Source organism: Aureobasidium subglaciale (assembly GCF_000721755.1).
Source record: "Aureobasidium subglaciale EXF-2481 unplaced genomic scaffold scaffold_0, whole genome shotgun sequence".
In the NCBI taxonomy this organism is placed as follows: domain Eukaryota; kingdom Fungi; phylum Ascomycota; class Dothideomycetes; order Dothideales; family Saccotheciaceae; genus Aureobasidium; species Aureobasidium subglaciale.
Genome location: NW_013566995.1, coordinates 1125577 through 1143652, shown reverse-complemented (window position 1 = coordinate 1143652; position 18076 = coordinate 1125577). Strand labels below are relative to the sequence as shown.

The 18076-nt window shown below is 50.8% G+C and overlaps 9 protein-coding genes across 9 annotated transcripts; 4 read left to right on the top strand and 5 right to left on the bottom strand.

Moving 5' to 3' along the window:
• The first annotated feature begins 1156 nt into the window (after positions 1-1156).
• AUEXF2481DRAFT_140829 (uncharacterized protein) lies at positions 1157-2646 on the top strand. Its single transcript, XM_013493566.1, has 3 exons — positions 1157-1210; positions 1276-1823; positions 2269-2646. The coding sequence occupies exons 2-3, from the start codon at positions 1325-1327 to the stop codon at positions 2484-2486; spliced, it is 717 nt and encodes a 238-aa protein (XP_013349020.1). The 5' UTR covers positions 1157-1210; positions 1276-1324; the 3' UTR covers positions 2487-2646.
• A 1976-nt stretch (positions 2647-4622) lies between these two features.
• On the bottom strand, positions 4623-5426 carry AUEXF2481DRAFT_442 (uncharacterized protein; the record flags this gene model as incomplete). The annotated part of the gene is made up of 1 exon (XM_013493494.1): positions 4623-5426. The coding sequence occupies one exon, from the start codon at positions 5424-5426 to the stop codon at positions 4623-4625; it is 804 nt and encodes a 267-aa protein (XP_013348948.1).
• A 203-nt stretch (positions 5427-5629) lies between these two features.
• Positions 5630-6580, bottom strand: AUEXF2481DRAFT_61150 (glycosyltransferase family 8 protein; the record flags this gene model as incomplete). The annotated part of the gene is made up of 1 exon (XM_013493565.1): positions 5630-6580. One exon carries the CDS (start codon positions 6578-6580, stop codon positions 5630-5632), a length of 951 nt encoding a protein of 316 aa, XP_013349019.1.
• Positions 6581-7394: 814 nt separating this feature from the next.
• On the top strand, positions 7395-8429 carry AUEXF2481DRAFT_440 (uncharacterized protein; the record flags this gene model as incomplete). The annotated part of the gene is made up of 2 exons (XM_013493491.1): positions 7395-7539; positions 7591-8429. 2 exons carry the CDS (start codon positions 7395-7397, stop codon positions 8427-8429), a joined length of 984 nt encoding a protein of 327 aa, XP_013348945.1.
• An 829-nt stretch (positions 8430-9258) lies between these two features.
• AUEXF2481DRAFT_60839 (uncharacterized protein) lies at positions 9259-9934 on the top strand (the record flags this gene model as incomplete). The annotated part of the gene is made up of 3 exons (XM_013493564.1): positions 9259-9352; positions 9414-9716; positions 9780-9934. 3 exons carry the CDS (start codon positions 9259-9261, stop codon positions 9932-9934), a joined length of 552 nt encoding a protein of 183 aa, XP_013349018.1.
• A 1023-nt stretch (positions 9935-10957) lies between these two features.
• AUEXF2481DRAFT_24834 (uncharacterized protein) lies at positions 10958-11569 on the bottom strand (the record flags this gene model as incomplete). The annotated part of the gene is made up of 1 exon (XM_013493563.1): positions 10958-11569. The coding sequence occupies one exon, from the start codon at positions 11567-11569 to the stop codon at positions 10958-10960; it is 612 nt and encodes a 203-aa protein (XP_013349017.1).
• Positions 11570-12360: 791 nt separating this feature from the next.
• AUEXF2481DRAFT_139700 (uncharacterized protein) lies at positions 12361-14166 on the top strand. The gene is made up of 5 exons (XM_013493562.1): positions 12361-12629; positions 12802-12865; positions 13007-13432; positions 13491-13789; positions 13853-14166. Exons 1-5 carry the CDS (start codon positions 12519-12521, stop codon positions 14009-14011), a joined length of 1059 nt encoding a protein of 352 aa, XP_013349016.1. The 5' UTR covers positions 12361-12518; the 3' UTR covers positions 14012-14166.
• A 406-nt stretch (positions 14167-14572) lies between these two features.
• Positions 14573-15147, bottom strand: AUEXF2481DRAFT_49348 (uncharacterized protein; the record flags this gene model as incomplete). The annotated part of the gene is made up of 3 exons (XM_013493561.1): positions 14573-14835; positions 14896-15016; positions 15088-15147. Coding segments are annotated over 3 exons (444 nt in total), but the record flags the coding sequence as incomplete, so codon positions are not given.
• Positions 15148-15766: 619 nt separating this feature from the next.
• Positions 15767-17832, bottom strand: AUEXF2481DRAFT_139582 (uncharacterized protein). Its single transcript, XM_013493560.1, has 4 exons — positions 17350-17832; positions 17179-17291; positions 16776-17115; positions 15767-16676 (listed from the first exon to the last, which is right to left on the bottom strand). Exons 1-4 carry the CDS (start codon positions 17557-17559, stop codon positions 15930-15932), a joined length of 1410 nt encoding a protein of 469 aa, XP_013349014.1. The 5' UTR covers positions 17560-17832; the 3' UTR covers positions 15767-15929.
• Positions 17833-18076: the final 244 nt, after the last annotated feature.

The following is an 18076-nucleotide window of genomic DNA, read 5'->3' as shown; positions in this document are numbered from 1 at the left end:
CACTTCCTATGTTTTCTTGTGAATGGCTGAACACGTTGCGGGATCAAAGGCCGACAATGCGCGATTTGCTTTCTAAGTTTGCAGGGCACAGCATGCAAGGTGGACTATTCATAGAGGTACTCGGAGTACATTTGAAGCACCAAGAGTGTATTCTCGACCAAGAGTGAAATCCCGCGGACCTCGGAGCTATTAATTCGATGACTGGGAAAGGACGAAAGGTGTACATTCAGTAACAGGAAGAGTGTACGAATCAGAAGCGAACAGCACAGGATCGCGGCCATCGAGACGTCTCTTACGGGGTTTACGAGGTAAGCGTACTCGCGTCAGCATGCCCATCGAACAATGGACCAAGGCAATGCAGACAAGACCCCACTTGCAACAGCGAAACCATCACGTACAAGTGGAGTAGATTTGAGAGTCAATGATCCAGGCCAAGGCACGAGCAACCCCAACTGATGTACGTGATCGAAAGCTTGAAGGCTTGCTTGGAATCTTGGATCCTTTGTCGCGTGTTTCGTGTGGAGGATCAGACGGCCTGCAAGCCAGTGCTTACAGAGTCAGTCGACGTGGATCAAGTCTTGCTGCACGAACGGCAGGAAAACGACGCGGCTAACGTCATGTCCAGCGGATGCGTTGGGCGACGGATAGACGGGTAGCCGTGCTCAAGCCAAAAAGGCGTACGCGTTGGTGGAGTGGACTGACTTTTGCGATCATTCTCAGACTCTATGCTTCATGTAAATATACTGTTAGAGAGTGGTATAGCTGGGTGGCGAACAGTGAGGAGTCAGCACATGGTGAGAGAACAGCTTTATTTTTGGGTTGCACTGCCCAATGAATGGTTGGCGCGGAGTCGTTCAAACCGCATGCCAGCCGTCGATCGTGACCGTCATAGGTGCCAAGTTCGTCGAGGCTTCGTCGGCCACGATCCGAGCAGGATTCAAGGTTCGACGGCTTCCATCGTGTGCCGTCCCAAGAACTTTTGTCCTTCATATCCTTCCGCGCCTGCAGCACACGTCTTCGTCGACATATCTTCTCACATTCGCTTCTCATAGGCGTCTTTAACCAATTCTTACTTATCGCCGTTGCAACGACAGTCGTTGAACAAGCAGCTTCAAGACGAAGAAACGGCTCAGTCAGCAGACAAGTCCTACTTGTTTTGGACTAGCTATATAGTCAGCCACACATTCGCCTATACACAGTAGCTGATCCTGTACGTATCCGTCGAGTTTGTCTCACTTGTCCAACTCCTCTTCTAACGCGTTTCCCCCCCATAAGGTTGTGAAGCTTCTCTCTACAGCACACAAAGGCATTGTATCTTGACACGATGCCTTCGATCCGGTCCCTCCTGGTTGCTGGTCTCCAGGTCACTGGCCTTGCGCTGGCCGACTTTGCAGAATACCAAGTGAACACACCAGATGTTGGTGGATTCAAGCAGCTGCTAGGCCACCTGCCCGAGGAGTCGATTCACGCCGCATTGTCTGGACACCTTGGAGGAAAGTACCAAGCCGGTGTCTTCGAGGCAGACCACAGGGCAATGGAGCATATCCACAAGGACAACCCATCGCTGGCTTCGCGTCTCATCGAGATTGCAAAGCACGATGTTGCAGTCCGAGCGGAGTTGCGTAAGAGACAGGACAACAGTGCCGACAACACAACTGTTATCGCCGTCCCATCTACCACCTCGTCTGAAGCTGCGTCCTCGACCAGCACCGATGCTGTCATTGTCACCGACGCCAGCACGACTTCGGTCTCGTTGACCACCGAAACTTCGGCCCCTTCTTCGACCATTGAATCGTCCGTGGCTCCTTCGAGCACTACAGGAGGTGAGAGCAGTGCTGACCCCTCGTTCGCTTCTTCTGCGTCTGCTTCTGCTTCCTCTGCGTCGCTCTCGGATACTGTTGTACCTGCTTCTTCCCGCTCGACTGTTGTTTCTTCCTCGCAGCCCTCATCTTCCGAGGCCTCCTCTTCCGCCCAGAGTTCTGCCTCCTCCCAGCAGACCTCTGATTCTTCTGTTGCCGTGTCCTCCTCCGCGGCACAGTCTTCTGCTTCGTTCTCTGCCTCTGATGTTTCTTCTGCTTCATCTTCCGCGGTTTCTTCTCCTGGCCGTAGCTCATCCGTTGTAGCATCCTCATCAGCAGCGTCCTCGACCCAATCGTCATCCGCCGCATCCTCCCAGAGCTCTGCAGCTGTTTCTTCCGCCGAAAGCTTTGCAGCCAGCTCCATCGAACCTACTGTTGTGCCCATCACCACCACTAACTCTGAGGGAAGTACCGTCCAGTCTTCAGCTACTGCAACCCGTCAGATCGCTGCTTCTACTTCGTCCACTCCGGCTACGACTGCGTCTGGCGTCCTTGTCCCGGTCGTCGTGTCAAGCACTAACAGCCAGGGAAGCACCGTGCTCGAAACCACTTCGGCTTTCCAGCAGTCTGCATCTGTCAGTGTCGAGCAGACTTACACCACTACAAACTCCAGAGGTGCTACCGTAACCACTTCTGCTCGCTTCCCTGGTGTTGTCGTTCTCACCACAAACTCGCGTGGCTCAACCGTCTCGACAACATCAGCCGTTGCCAGCATTGCTGTTGACGGTAATGGTGATGTTGTCTCTTCGGTTGATGCACCTGAGGCTAGTGGCAATACTCGCCGTACAAGCCAGTCAGACGTCGTGACCACCACCGATCAATCCGGTGCCAGCGTCGTTCTCTCCGGTGCTACACGTGGTGCCGTCATCACTACCACTGATGCCAGAGGTTCGACTTTCATTACCACCTACACTCCTGGTGGTGGTAGAATCAGCTCGCTTGTCCTGATGACAACCACCCTCGCCAACGGCCAAGCCGCTACCATCACCTCGCTTGCCGTGGTTGGTGGTGCACAGTCTGCTACTGCCTCATCTGATCGTGGCAGCACCCCCACTGCCTCTGGCGACCCCAGCCTCCAGTCCGGAGCTGCCAGTGGATCCCGCGCACAAATGGGCGCTCTTGCCGTTGTAGGTGGCGCCCTCGGTCTTGCCTACATGCTCTAAGACGCACGACCCATCCCACTTTACGAAGAAAGAAATGTACGAAGAAAAAGATCTGCCAGCCTTTGTTGCTGTGTACATATGTTACTGCGAGACTGGGGTTTCCTAGTCTGTGTTTCTCTGCATTCCGACTCTAAACGATCACGACTCTCCTTAACTGTACCACCTTTTGTTTTTCCAAACCATTTAGCATAGCGGGAAAAGGGATTGTTCTTCCAGGATGGCATACAAACACGCTCATGATGTTGCATTTGTTTTTCTTCTTCTTTGTTTGAGATTTAGGTATGAGCAATCTATCTATCAAGTTTGCATGCACAGACATGTTCAATTGCTCTTTCCTTGAATGTGACATTCCCGACACCTGAGGCTGCTGAGGGTTATGTTTGGTCGCAATTAGAAATCGGTAGATGGGAAGTTGTGGCCTTCGAGCATAGATCGTGGTGTTTTCATCGATAGAGAGGGGCTGAAGGAGGGTCCAGAACCTATCGCTCACTATCATTCAAGTCACTTGATGTCAATAGAACCATGAGCTCGTTAGCACAGGTGAAATGAAGGCCAAGGAATATCGAGATCCTCAAGGCTGTCCTCGATGTTGCCCCGAACGAAGGCAATTTGCTCAAAAGACTCACATACTATGCAGTTGCTTTACGTCCCATGGTCGATATTTCAAGTCACTAACAGAAAAGATGGCTAGGTTCATGACATTTCAGCGCTCGTCCTAATGTCACGTATCAGGAAATTTGCAACGCGTGGACACAGTGCATCCGACATTATCATCGTCGTCACCTCTGGTGTAGATTCTTCCAGATTGTTTGGAAGTACCTGCACCTTTCTTACAGCCATTGAAGAGATACCCAGGATTAGAAAATTGACAGGATAGTCATTTACAAAAAGCAGTCACCATGTTTTCCACTGTCATAGGAAAGCAGTTATTTGCCATCTACAGTGATCATTCTTTAAAGAGCTGCATACATTTTCTCAATCCTCCGACACGATACAATGTTCACAACAAAGATCGTATACCTTTAGACATGTTTATTTTTTAAAACCCAAACACGAAAATCAAGACAACATATACACAACATCACTACGCAAAAAACAATCACAACAATCACAAAAAGAAGAAAAAAGGGCGGGAAAAAGTGACCACGTATAAAAATGGAATGAGGAATTGTCGTTTTTTATCAAGGAAACAAACATGTTTTTTTTCATTTTGTTAGTTTTGATACGAGATCCAAACACAACCCAGAAGAAAGTTACAACCAAAGCAGAACTCCTGAGGATAGAGAAAGAGGATTGGGGATAGCAGACCTTTCCGAAATTTCAAAACAGAAATCTTGAAAAACGAAGGAACGCTGGACAGAAGTAGGGAATTCGGGTATCAGAAATTTACTGAAGCATCCAGTGCTTAGGAGGAGGAGGAGGAGGAGGAGGAGGAGGAGGAGGAGGAGTGATGAAGCATCCAGTGCTTAGCAGGAGAAGCATCCAGTGCTTAGCAGGAGAAGCATCCAGTGCTTAGCAGGAGAAGCATCCAGTGCTTAGCAGGAGAAGCATCCAGTGCTTAGCAGGAGAAGCATCCAGTGCTTAAGAGCAGTGCTGCCAATCAAATCTCGAGAGAATTCAACTGATCGACGAGAGAAGGAGTGAGTGGAGAGCTGCAAATGATGAGAGAGTTGAACTGATCAACAGGACCAGCAAAAGCCACAATGTCGAAGCTAGGAGTAGCGTTACCATCACCATAGGCAGATTCTCCACAAGCGCGCTTATTCTTAGGTCGAGTACCAGGCTCACTTCTCTTTCTCTTGTTCTTGGCGCGAACAGCAGCGGGTACAGCTGTTGCAAGAGGGGAAGACGTGGCTGGAGGAGTAGGTCTAGGTGTTCCAGGAGGCGGGGCCGTGAGGTGTTGATTGAGAGCAGCACGAGCACGAGACCTCGCCAAACGAGCACGAGTAGCACATGGGCGTGGAGCATGACCCCTAGCAGCTTGGACTTTGGCAACACGGTTAGCAGCACGTCCGCGAGCATGAGCAAAATGAGCTTCAGCAACACGAGTAGTAGGCCTATCAATAGTAGCGTTGACGAGAGTCAAGGAAGGCGCATTGCGGAGGAAATGAGTCGGAGAGGAGAATGTAGACGAACCGCTGGCTGAAGGGTTTGGGGAATTGCCGATGGATGTAGGATGATAAGAGCTGTGGGGAATAGAGCCTGTAGCAGGGTCAGCAGGCGGGATGTGGTGAATCCCGTCGAGAACACGTTCAGTAGGTGAAGGGCTGTGATGAGTGGAGATAGAAGGCAGAGTGGGAGCCTTGTTAGGACCAGCCTGATGAGACGACATGTGTCTTTGATAATCGGAAGTGCTACCGCTCAAAGGTGCACCGCAACGAACACAAGGAATGGAGTAGGGCATCTTCGGGCTGGAGGTTGTTCTGTATCGGTTTCGAGTGGTTGTTGGACTGGCAAAATGGTATCAGTTGCAAAGGCGCAGGTGGATTGTAAATATGAGTATGTGTATTTCCAAATGATAGTATATGATCATCAGCAATCGGGTATCAAACATCGTCCAAGATTGTAGGTCGGTACTTTTGTCGTCGCATGCAGATGGTGAATAGGTCAGAAACCATCATCAATGTTTCTGCTCTTCTCGTCTGCCTGGCGGCGATCGTTGTAGTTCCACCACCACTTGTGCGTTTCGTCGTTCTTGCCCTTGTCATCGCCCTTCTCGTCCCAGGGCTTGGGGCTGAGCAAGATGTGGGCATTCTTTACTTGGTCGTCTCTCCAGATAGCATCGTGTACACCCTTCCAGCGCAGAGTCTTGAGAGCATTGTAGATGTATGGCAGAGCGACCCATCGGCCGGGGAAGAGGTCGCTGAGCATGGACTGATCGGCGAACTCGTAAGATGCGGTGACGGAGGACTGGAGACCGTCTTGGATGAGATCGTAGACTTCTTTGCCTGGGATGACAACCTGAAGACCTCCGTTGGGCATAGCGAGGCCGGCGAGAGGAGAGGCGCCAGTCTTCTGAGCCTCGTCGGGATTGTCGTGTTGAGTGGTGAAAGCGCAATTTGCAGGGACCCAGTCCTTGGGGTAGTGTGGCTTCTTCAGAGGGTTGCAGACACAAGCGTGACTGGCAGCAAAGACGCGGTCACCACGGCCAGCAAGCTCGGGGCCGTCGAGAGGAATGTCCATCAGCTCGTCCATGTTCTTCAGGACGAGCATGTCGCTGTCGAGTTGGACGACACGCTCGTACTCGGTGAGGCCGAAGGGCGCGAGCTTGCTCCAGCAGTCGTAGAAGCGGGGGTCGTTGCTGTAGTCCTTGGACATGGTGGGCAGCAGGTAGGGGATGCGCTTGGAGGGAATCCCGCGAGACTTGAGAGCGGCATGGCCCTCGGCTGGGAAGGTGTCGGTGTAAAGAGCGACAAGCGGGTACTTGCTGCCAGCGGCCTTCAGCGAGTAGTCGAGCGTCAACAAGCCCGAGAGGTAGTCGGTGTTTGTGATGAGTGTTGTCCACACCTTGGCCGAGTCGACCACTCTTTCTGATGATGTTGCCGATGCCGATGCCATTGCTGTGTTTGTTGTTGCGTGGAATACTAAGGATAAGACACTGGAATGAGAGGAAAACAAATGGACTCTCGAGTAAATTGTTGAGGCTACATGATTACCCAATCGACAACGCGATGGCTTTAGAGTTGGTGTCGCGATCGTGCACGCCTGGCCACATTTGGATCCGACGAAGGCACAGACCATCAGCTCTGACACCTGGCCCCGGCTTGAACTCCGCTTCGTTCCGCTCCTCCACCCGATCTTCTATACCATTCACAATCGTCTCATCCCTCATCCAACGTCGCATCTCATCACAAGACCTCAAGTTTTACCCGTAAAACATACCCTCCCAGTGTGCGTCATGCTGTCGCACTTGAAGCTGTCTCGAGGCACTACGCTCTCTTAACCTAGATCGATGTCATCGAGATACTTCGTGTCAACGACTCTCTACGCTAGATTTGTGCATACGAGATATGACTTTGCCTTACCACAGCTTGTCGTTGCCCTACTTTAATCATTGTGAAGAGAGGGTGTGCTGGTATTCTGCTCACGGGGCGGCAGTCAACGACATATGATTGTGCCCGAAGTCAAGAACATTTTAGCCGATCGATGCAGGGCCAGAGTCGACAAGCTTCACACGCGTCATCGTCTTTCCCCAGGCACAAGTCCGCGCTATCTCCGCGTCAGCGAGCCCAAATTTATGTTGCAGGGAAACATCTTTCTGTTTTTGGCCATCTTTTGTTGTTCATGTTCGAAATATAATCAGCCTGTCCAATTTCACACCCGGAGTAGTCGCAGCTTCCAGGACTTGAACAACTCTCCTACACCGACTCAAATGTCAGCAGCACCTGCAACGGACGCGGCGTCCTTGACGCGTAGTCACCACGATGGTCAGACTGAGCTGCCTCAGAAGGCACAATCAGCTGGCAACTACAAAGGTTTCGTCGCCGGAGTCTTTAGTGGTGTCGCCAAGCTCACAGGTATCGTCCGTTAGATCGAGTCTACCATGCAGCGACTGACCAAGATCACAGTGGGACACCCATTCGACACAATCAAAGTCCGATTACAGACGTCAAACATGTCACAGTTCAACGGACCGCTCGACTGCTTGATGCAGACACTCAGAAAAGAAGGACCACAAGGACTATACAAGGGCGCGACACCTCCGCTGGTAGGATGGATGTTCATGGACAGCTTGATGCTGGGAAGCTTGACCTTCTACCGGAAACTCCTAAATGATCGTGTCTTCCAACCAATGCACGAGACTAGAGCTGCAGCAGGCGTGTACGCGGTTCCCGCCGACAGGACGCTACCGACGATAGGTCATGCAATCGCAGGAGTCATGGCAGGAAGCACAGTCTCGTTCATCGCGGCCCCTGTGGAACACGTCAAAGCGCGCCTGCAGGTGCAGTATTCAGCCGACAAGTCCAAACGTCTGTACTCTGGTCCCATCGATTGTTCACGCCAGATCTTCCGCCAACATGGATTACGGGGACTGTATCACGGACTCGGGGCGACATTGATTTTCCGTACCTTCTTCTTCTTCTGGTGGGGCTCATATGATCTCTTCACGAGGTACTTTAAAAAGAACACTGCGTTGTCTACACCGGCGATCAATTTCTGGGCTGGAGGACTGTCGGCGCAGGTCTTCTGGTTGACGAGTTACCCTTCGGATGTTATCAAGCAGCGTATCATGACGGATGACTTGGCAAATCGAAAGTTTCCTCGTTGGCGAGATGCTGCGAGAGCGGTCGGAAGAGAGAACGGATGGCGAGGCTACTGGAGAGGCTTTGTTCCGTGCTTCTTAAGAGCGTTTCCCGCAAATGCAATGGCCTTGGTGGCATTCGAAGGTGTTATGAGAATGCTTTGATCTGAACATGGGACTCCCCGAGGCGGACGAAGATTCGGTCCTCGGAGTGTGGAAGAAGAGACGGCATTGATACGATGCTTCGGCATAAGAAAGGCAGCAAACAATGGTGCCATTCTCAGCGTGAAGTCAGGGACCCACCACGCAATCTTGTATAGAGACAATAGACTTTTGTGTAGATATATCCACCAAGGGCATGATGCAGGTGACTATACTGAGCCTCTCATAAGCGAGAGCGCTGGTGAGTAGGTGCAGAGCTGAAACACGCGGAGAGGATGGTTTATGTTTGTCTTTTGGTGATTGACAGTCGCAGGTCTGATGGTGAAGCGGGCGCAAGGCCATGTGGATGCAGGGTCTCCGTGTGAGCCGTGCGCAACTCGCTCTCTCAGCACCGGAGATTGCAAGCCGCCCATCTTGTTCAAGAGATGGTTCGAAGGGGAGAAAGGGGCTTGGTGGTGCAAGTGGTCGTACCTTTTGCCTGGACAGAGAGCGAGTCATTTGGAAATATACAGGGCCGTCTTGTCCCTTGTCTAGAGAGTCTTTTCCTTTCCGTCCTTCTCCTTCCGACTTGCACGAGCAAAAAGGCTTCGCAAACGCCCAGGCAAAGCAGCAGCGACCGTTTCAGCACGCGGCCGTTAATCTCTGAAACCCTCATAACGTTTCTCCAATTCCCATCTTGGGCCAATTCCAAAAATTCACCTTTGACTGTTTTCCCGCCATCGACTCAATCCCTCGATCCACCCCGTCCACCGGTTTTCTCTCCTGCAATCAACCCTCTGCGCACGACGCTACCTCCAACTTTCACGAGACGTCACGACACATAGCAATCACAATGGGTGGCTCAATATCTAAGATGATGGCCAAGATCTTCGGCAGCAAGGAAATGCGCCTGCTGATGCTGGGTCTCGACGCTGCTGGCAAGACGAGTGAGTGCCCTATTGTTTGTCGCTTCCCACGCGCAAATGCGCTGACCCGCTGTGCCCTTAGCCATTCTGTACAAACTCAAGCTGGACCAAGATGTGACAACAATCCCTACCGTCGGCTTCAACGTCGAAACCGTCACATATAAGAACACCAAGTTCAACGTCTGGGACGTCGGCGGTCAGGACAAGATCCGTCCCTTGTGGCGACACTACTTCTCGGGCACCCAAGGCCTCATCTTCGTCGTCGACTCCAACGACCGCGATCGCATGGACGAGGCCCGCACCGAATTGACCCGCATCATTCAAGACCGCGAAATGAAGGATGCCCTCCTGCTAGTCTTTGCTAACAAGCAAGATGTCAACGGATGTAAGCACATCACCAAATGAGTGGAGCGAAAGTACAATAGACTGACTTGCACTCTCCTCACAGCCATGCGACCAAAGGACGTTTCCGACGCACTCAACCTCAACGTTATCGCAAAGAACCACATCTGGAAGGTCGAGCCCAGTTGCGCTACCACTGGCGAAGGCATCTTTGAGGGTCTCGCGTGGTTGAGCAGCCACATCAAGGTGCCCGCCAAATAAGCCAACCCGCCCACAAGAGAAAGATGAAGCATCTATACCGTCCACAGCACCCCATTTGTCTGCCACAGCTATCGCCGGCTCAGCCATTCACACATCCCTACAACTTGATACCCCACACCAACTCGCGAATACCCCTCTTCTACCGTATATCTCAACTATATCTTTTATCGGCCATAATCAGTTGTCTAATCACCTCGGCGACAAGAAAAGGAGGAAATACGGTCGTTTGATTCCACCCGGCGACGACTCACCGATCAGGATATGGAAAAGATCGAAGTCCAGACCATATTTTCTTGTTCTCTTTCCCGAATCCCATTTTCCTCTTCTCCCTGAATACTCTTTTCCATCCCTTTTTCAGGCATTTGGTCCAGTACTCCGGACCGGCCAAATGCCTATTTTCCTTCTCTACCCTTTCTGGGCTGCGGAGTTTTAGCTCTGCACTTTGCTCGAAGCGCTTCTCTCTATTTTCCATTTGCACACAGAGAGAAGCTTCTATACCCCCCAGTCACAACCACCGTTTTACTCATACACCCGATTTTGTAATTCTATTGTTTTTCTTTGAAAAGAGAGGAAGAAGCATGTCCGTGTGGAAGTCCTTTTCATTGCGGTACATGCAAGGCAATGAAATGAGAACAGCAAAACTGTTGAGAGAACTCCACAGACCAAATGTCATTTCACGATTCCCTTCTCCGTCACCTATCCATCACTGTCTATGATGTCCAATCATGTAAGAAATCAGATCTCGACAATCTTTGACAGGCGTCCTCAGTCCCTCACATGCCACCCGGGTTGTATTACTTTAGCATCTCCCGCGTCGTGATCTGGAGACCTAGGGGACTCTCATGATGCACAGTAGTTTCTTAGTGCCTGCAGTCGACCAGGGCAGAGCAATTGACTGTTTGCACTCCCGCAGAAGCCTTTCCTTCTCCAGAAGTTATCCTGCAGTTCATCATGGCGGCCGTGACAGATTAGAGTACCATGGGAGACAGGGTAGCGGGCAGCAATATATATCGCGTCTCGTTCCTAGAAGAAAGCAACAGCGGCGAACACGGCAGCGAATAACATGCCATCTGCCCTGCCATTTGCTTTCCTCAGTTTCCCTTCAGACACACTGGTTGGTCCTGTAGTGCCTGTTTCCGTCGGCATCGTCATCAACACCGTTGTCGAAGGCACACTAGATCTTGCCGAAGTAACCACAGCACTGGTAGGTAGTTCTGTAGGCACAGCAGTAGCAGTAACTTCACTAACAAAACTCCCTACTGCCCCTGTAATCTCCGAGTTTACGCTACTAACCACACTGCCAGCCTCGGAAACCACACTACCCACGTTCACTGTGGCTTCTGTGAAGATACTACCCACGGCGGAAGTTGCAGCCGCATAGACGAAACTTGCAAAGGAGGATACGTCAGTCATTTCAGCAGCACCGTTTTCGGTCAAGGAGGAGAAGATGGATGCGATTGCGGAGGTTGCGTGGATGTAGTCGGAGGCTGCTGATGCGATTGCTGGGTTGTTGTTGAGGTCTACGTCTATGCCTGCGTCTGTGGTTGCGTCTGTTTCAACGGTATGGGAGGTTGCGAGAGAGATGAGGAGGGTAGAGAAGAGGAGTGATAGGAGGGAGGGCTTGAGGTGCAGCATTGCTGGTGGGTGATGTGGTAGAGTACAGCGGTACTCCTGATTGAGCGAGGGTATACAAGGCTAGATCTGCTGAGTACGGAAATTTTAAAGAGGGATGGTGTGAAATAGATAGAAGAAGAAGATCGATGTATCGTGCTCCCTCTTGGGGGTAAACTTGTAGCTTCTTTGTTGGTAACGAGGAATGGTTTGGCCTTTGAATCGGGAGCTTTTTCTTTGTTCCTTCTCAAGGAGGGACCGATTCAGGTCGTCCCTAGGACCTCGGGAGGCTTGAAATGATACATTGTGATACTGCTTGAGACCCACTTGTATATTGTTATACGATTTGCTTGCCGTGTCTTCTCCGTGCTAGGATTGGTCAAGGATCTAGATGATCAAGGACACGGTCATCTTTTGAGACGAAACGAACGTTTTCTTATAAGACGGATAGACGAGTCTGGGGAAACTTGCTTTGTTTCTCGAACATTCGTGTCTCGGTATGCAGATACGCGTAACAATTAGTAGCGAGTTTGCGGAGAACCACCTACCTGGTAGTCAAGGGCGATCACTGCAAAGAGAGCACATGGCATCGACCTCGGGAGCTTCCAGCGTACACGACTCAAGAACTTTCTAAGCAATTGCGGAATCGACAATAGGATGCGACTTGTGCAAATTGAAGGAGTATTTATCGCTTGAGTGAAAGATCGTCATCGCCGTTGGTCACAATAAGCTCAAACACAACGCTCGCTGATTGGTCAGATCCTAACACCCGGCCACTCCCTCCTTCCCGGAACGCGCGACCCTTGATCCTTCTAGATATTATACCACTTCTCGTAATACTAATTTAACCGCACATCTCGATCACCTGCACTCGTTTCCTGGACAGACACCTCTCAAAATCAACGACGCGAATATCTCCTGGTTGAAAGTCATACAGCCAGCCCCCTACTACCTAAAGTCACACGCGTCTACTATGTCATCACGGAATCGCCAACCGAGGGCAAGCTTGAATCAAGATGCGGATGAAGAGCGCAGGCTGTGGAATACGATTACAGACCGTGTGAAACAAATCGATAGTATGGAGGTACGTCTAGTTCTCTCATCTTCTTTCTCTTTGACCTTGCTCTGCCCTGCCCTCCCCAAGTTGAACATGTATCACGAAAGAATCGAAATGGCATCTACAAATCCAAGCTTCCAAAGATGTGAGAGGGGTTGACAGTTGAGACCGCAATACTGATGAAATTTGATCAAAATAGGCACGATCCGCAGCTATCGGTGCTGAAATCATGGATGTGGAAAAGCAGCAGGCTACTCTCATAAGTAGGTGCACACTGTTTCGAATACTGTGATCATGAGGACTGGATGCATCAGAAACTTTTCCAAGAGAGAGTTAGATTCGCATGACCATTTCATCTGTTATCACGAAGTAAAGCACACTAACATGTTCACCCATCACCACAGGCGCAGACAAACTCTCCGACATGGCTCTCGATGAACGGCTAGAATCTCTCTACCGCGAAAATGTCAAAATCAGCGAAGAAGTCAGTCACATTATAGATGGCAACTCTGACGACATGTCTCTTCTCGATAGCATCAAGATTCTTGCCGGACTGCGTGAAGCCTCTGAAGAATCACTGGTAAACTCTCGCTCGCACAGCAATTCAAAAGGCCGTAATGCGACTATGAAGAGGAAAGCAGGGAGCATGGATGTGGATGATGAGGCAAGTCACGTAGGGAGTCCGCGGCCAGGGCAAAGGCAAGCTACGGATAGACTAGCCGTCGAGGGAAAGAGTCGAGAGAGGAATCGAGAGAGAAGTGTCACCAGCACGAGGGAAGTGAGCGTGAAGCTTGAAGATGGAGCCGAGAGTGTGGCATCCAGTGTCGAAGGTATGATCTCTTTCTCTTTCCAATTTTTCTGTTTTTCACCACATCTAACTGACTACAGATAACGCAGCGAATGAGCCCAGAACCAGCAGACTACAACTCAGTCTTGGAGCTCACGTCTTCTACCGCAACAAAGGTCGCACTCAAGAAGGTGAAGGCATACTATGCCGTGTCACAAATGTCATTGGCGAAGGCAAACAACGGCGCTACGAAATACAAGACGCAGACCCAGATCCGGTTCCTGGCGGCGAACTTCCACCACCCTATCGAGCCAGCGTCGCACATCTCATGCCCATACCAACCGAGAACAAAGGTCTCGCAGACTTGAACAAAGGCCGTAACGTGTTAGCCCAGTATCCAGTAAGACCTCTTCTCATTCCACTCCACCATCTGCACTACAGAGATCACTAATGCCAAAGCCAGGATACAACGACATTCTACAAAGCAGAAGTAAGCGCAAACTGGCGCTCCAAAGACCTAGGCACCGAGCGTGGCGATTACGTCCGTCTCAGCTTCGAAGGCGACGAAATGAAAGTCATGGAAGTGGAACGACGCTTCGTACTCGCGGAAAAGGACAAGTAGTTTGTGATCTTGAGCCAGGATGAGAACGCTAACACGGTCACGACAAGGGTCAAGAAGACCAGTTTGGAAGGGGTGAAGCTGCACTCGAAAAACTTGAACAATATTTATGGATGAGTGGAAGATCTCATGCTAGGAAATGTGATCTTCCTGAGCCGGTCTGTCACTTTTCTCCATTGGGATAGTTGAATATCACAATAACTCGTCCTCGGTTTCCAACAATTCTCCTCCTTGACAAAGGTGTGAGATGAATGATGGTGACTTTGGCACAGAACGAAGTGTTGCTATGCATTGTGGATACCCAAGCTTTTAAATGATCTTGTACAAAAAACAGGCATGCTTTCGAACCAAGCTCTCTGCAAAAAGTACAAAACGACGCAAGAACGAAGCTCTTCTTCTTGACAGCGCCAGAAGACAAAAAAGGCCCAGCCATAAAACGCCAACGCTGCGAACAGAACAAAAGGTGCGAGATCCAAGAAATGAAAACCCAACCCACCCAACCTCCGCCATCTCTTTGCACCTCCAAGTATCCTCTTTCTCTCTCGGTGACAATCAACCCAAACAGATCCCCACAAACTCATCTCTACTGATAGCCCCATCACCATCAAGATCAAACTCCTCAATCATAGCCACCAACTCCTCCTCCTGCAACCCCTCCCCCAATTCTCTAGCCACCCGTCTCAAATCCATCAAATTGATATTCCCCTTCCCCTCTGCGTCGAAAAGCTCAAAGGCACGCAAAATCTCATCTCTGGGGTCTCTGGCCAGGATGCGGGAAGCTGCTATGGAGACGAAAGCGGCATGAGGGAGAACAAGACGGGAAGGGCCTGAAAAGGAAGGCTTTTGTGGCGCTTGGGTAGGCGCAGTGGTGGAGGAGGCAGGGATACCATGGGTTTGGAGTAAGGAGAGGATATCTGATTTCGGGAGGTCGAAGCCGAGGGCTTTTAGGGCGACTTTTAGTTCGTGGTAGTCAATGTGATTGTCTTTGTCTAAATCGAAGAGGGAGAACTGGTTTGGCAGACTTGATGTCAGTGATATGGGGAAGGGGGTTATGGAGAGGAGGTGCGAAGATAACTCACAGCTTCGTTAATCTCTTCTCTTTGCTCTTCGCTCAATGCGTCTAGTGCTCCTGCTCGTTCTTCGGCTTCTCGTCGCTCTCGTTCTAGACGTTCGCGTTCTGCTCTTTCGCGCTCTTGTCGCGCTATCACTTCTCGTTGTCCTGGTCCTGCATTGCCGACGCCAGAGTTGTATGTATTCGACGGACCGCCGTAATTTGGTGGTTGATATGCGCTTTGGCTCGGCGGTTGTTGTTGCTGCTGTTGCTGTTGTTGTCCTACTGTCGATGCGCGACCCAGACCTGGAAAGGGTCGCGTGGGAAATTGAGGTTGCGCCATTAACGGAGGAAGTATTGCGGGTCGGTGTGGTCGCAAGAATATTATTGTTGTGATTTTGCGTGGTGGGGCGAGGCGCGGTATAAGGTGGTTGTTAGGCGCGTTTGGTGTGTTGTGTTTTTTCGGGGTTCTCGTGTCGCAACGCGCCGCGACGATGGAGGACGGGGGGAGAGCTTCGACTCTTCGAGGCTTTGGCGGAGGCATGTGAAAGCTTGACTGAGACTCGGCAAGACTTGCCTCACTTATCTCTCTGTATCTGACTAACTCCGTCCCCGCGTGCGAGTAGCTGTCTCAAGGCACGAACTTCTCTGGATCTAAAGCAATGTCATCGAGATACTTCGTGTCAACGTCTCTTTGCATTAGGCTCATCATAAGAGATATGACTGTGCCTTTCCACAGCTCTTCGTTGCCCTGCTTTGAACAATGCGAAGAAGGTGTGCCAATAATATTGCATGGACTACTTCAGTATGTCCGAGGAGTACTGTCTCTATAGACAAATATCTAACAGAAGATGATAAAGCCTCTGTCTTTTAGCCATGTTCCTCTGTAGTGGTCTCAGCCCCATGCCGCCGTAGACCAATACTGCTTTTGTCTAACAAATTCAATGCGAAAACGCAAGGTACGGCCAGCCAGCTGACCACAGCTTGAAAGATCAGAGCTCGTTTCATAGTAGCCTCGGGCTCGCCAGAGACACCTCCTTTCAAAGCATCCATGATAATGATAAATATAGCTCCGAGCAATTGTCCTCCAGCCCAACATATGGTACTGCTGACTTCTGGACTAGCCGGATATGTGATTTCGACCAAGTACTCAAGCGCACACGGAAGTAGCGAGAATGAAGCCGCTCCCAGCAAGGCGCAGACGACGTATGGGCCGATGACCGTACGTGTCTCCGGCACAAATATGAGCAGTAGGTACCCAATCGCGATAAGTGGTACCAGCAATTTTATTGTCAGTAGGTATTGCTTCGTTCGGTCGACTAATGGTGAAACAACCGCCGAAGCAACAAGACCGACCACAATAAGGAGGGCGCCTGCAATGCCAGCTTCGGTCTCTGAGAAGCCGTACGGCTCGAAGATTTGATTGATGAGACTGGACACGGCGTTGAAGAATCCGACATACACACCGAACGCGGTAAGAATCAGGAAGAACGGCTTGTTTCGTTTCAAAGATTGAATAGACTCGGAGACAGTCAACTTCTCGTTGTCTCCGTTGACCGACGGCGCTGTTGGTGGCTTGGAGGGAATGAAGAATGATGGCAAGCATGCCACGCAGGACTGCAAGTGGTCAGCACACGCAGCAAAAAGAAGTCATTGCCGCGATATGACCGAAATCACAGCATGGTCCTCCGCGCTTCTAGAAGCTGGTTCACTTACAATGATGGCTGTGTACAGCACCATGTCCGGTACGTCTTCTGGCTTGGTCACCCATAGAGGACCAATGAGCTGGCCAAGTGCGCCGCCGAGAGGATTGGCCAGAGACGCTATAGCCGTAGCGGAGACACGGCCCTTTCCAGTGAACCAAAGATCACTATATCGGGTTGGTGCTGCCAGCACAAAGGGCTGGGCGAATCCAATGATGATTTGGCCAAAGATCACTACACCGAAACGACCGACGCGTGTCCCAGCATATCGAATCCAGTTGCCTGCAAATAACAGCAGCGCTGAAATCACGATTGATGTCTTCGGACCTCTATGCAGTGCCCAGATGGTGCATCTAGACAGGTCTTAGTTCCGTCCTTAAATACAATTTGAGACCTGAACTGGGAGGATGACGAACGGAGTGACAGCAACGAATGCAAACAAAAATCCAGTACTGAGCCAATTGATGGCGCTCTCTGAAACTTGAAAGAATTGAGCGGCAGTTGATGATACGGCCGAGAAAGTCAACCACTTTTTGACAGGGTCAGCAGAAGTCCAAGGTCATTCAGGTGAGCAGATGAAGACACACATCCCAGCTGATAATGATATTGAGCAGAACGAGCTGGAAAAGACCAAAGAAACGTCGCTTGTAAATTCGGGCATGACCAGTCGCATCGATGAGTTGTCCCTGAGATTCGGTCACCTCCAAGTCATGAGTTGAGGCGGGATGGAGAGGAGCCATCTCAGACTCTGCATCCTCGATGGACGGACGAGAGGTGAACGGAGGGCGATCTGCCATGGCGGAGGTATGCTAGTTATATAGATAGTGGAAGCATATGATAGCGATCAGACGGTCACGAGGCCGGCTTCTAGGCCATCTGGCGCTGTGGTGTGCGACAGCTTGGCGCTGCTTGTGAAGCAAGATTGCCCAAGCAAGCGGGAAGGAGCGGCCTATCAGCAGGGGGCTCAAACGCGGCTGCTCTTCTACGAGGAAGGTGTGTTGCACTCATGCATTCACGTCGCGTTATAAGAATCGCAAGGGGACAGTGATAGAGAGGATATGGACGGAAGAGGTCGGCGTTGTAAAGTGTATTGTGCAGTTGGTAGTGGCGCGAGTCATGTCAAGTGACGTCTTCGTTGTACATTGATAATCCAAGTAGCTGTTTGGCGGCGACGGGGTCTCGATGTGTTGTTTCAACCATCACCTTTCCAAAAACTAGGCTCTATTTACACCTTCCTTCGAGAATGTTCTGCGCCGAGCTGCCAGCTTGGAAATAATCAGTAATCGCTGTCCCTGTCTCGAAGTCCTCCGAATC

What these genes read in the sequence shown, in the direction of transcription:
- AUEXF2481DRAFT_140829 (XM_013493566.1), top strand. Translation starts at nt 1,325, where the DNA reads ATGCCTTCGATCCGGTCCCTCCTGGTTGCTGGTCTCCAGGTCACTGGC. An exon ending in TCCTTCGAGCACTACAGGAG is followed by an intron (nt 1,824 to 2,268) that starts GTGAGAGCAGTG and finishes CTCTGAGGGAAG; the next exon opens with TACCGTCCAGTCTTCAGCTA.
- AUEXF2481DRAFT_139700 (XM_013493562.1), top strand. Translation starts at nt 12,519, where the DNA reads ATGTCATCACGGAATCGCCAACCGAGGGCAAGCTTGAATCAAGATGCG. An exon ending in GCAGCAGGCTACTCTCATAA is followed by an intron (nt 12,866 to 13,006) that starts GTAGGTGCACAC and finishes CCATCACCACAG; the next exon opens with GCGCAGACAAACTCTCCGAC. An exon ending in TGTGGCATCCAGTGTCGAAG is followed by an intron (nt 13,433 to 13,490) that starts GTATGATCTCTT and finishes AACTGACTACAG; the next exon opens with ATAACGCAGCGAATGAGCCC.
- AUEXF2481DRAFT_139582 (XM_013493560.1), bottom strand. Translation starts at nt 17,559, where the DNA reads ATGGCAGATCGCCCTCCGTTCACCTCTCGTCCGTCCATCGAGGATGCA. An exon ending in GCATTCGTTGCTGTCACTCC is followed by an intron (nt 17,116 to 17,178) that starts GTTCGTCATCCT and finishes AGACCTGTCTAG; the next exon opens with ATGCACCATCTGGGCACTGC. An exon ending in TGCTGTACACAGCCATCATT is followed by an intron (nt 16,677 to 16,775) that starts GTAAGTGAACCA and finishes GACCACTTGCAG; the next exon opens with TCCTGCGTGGCATGCTTGCC.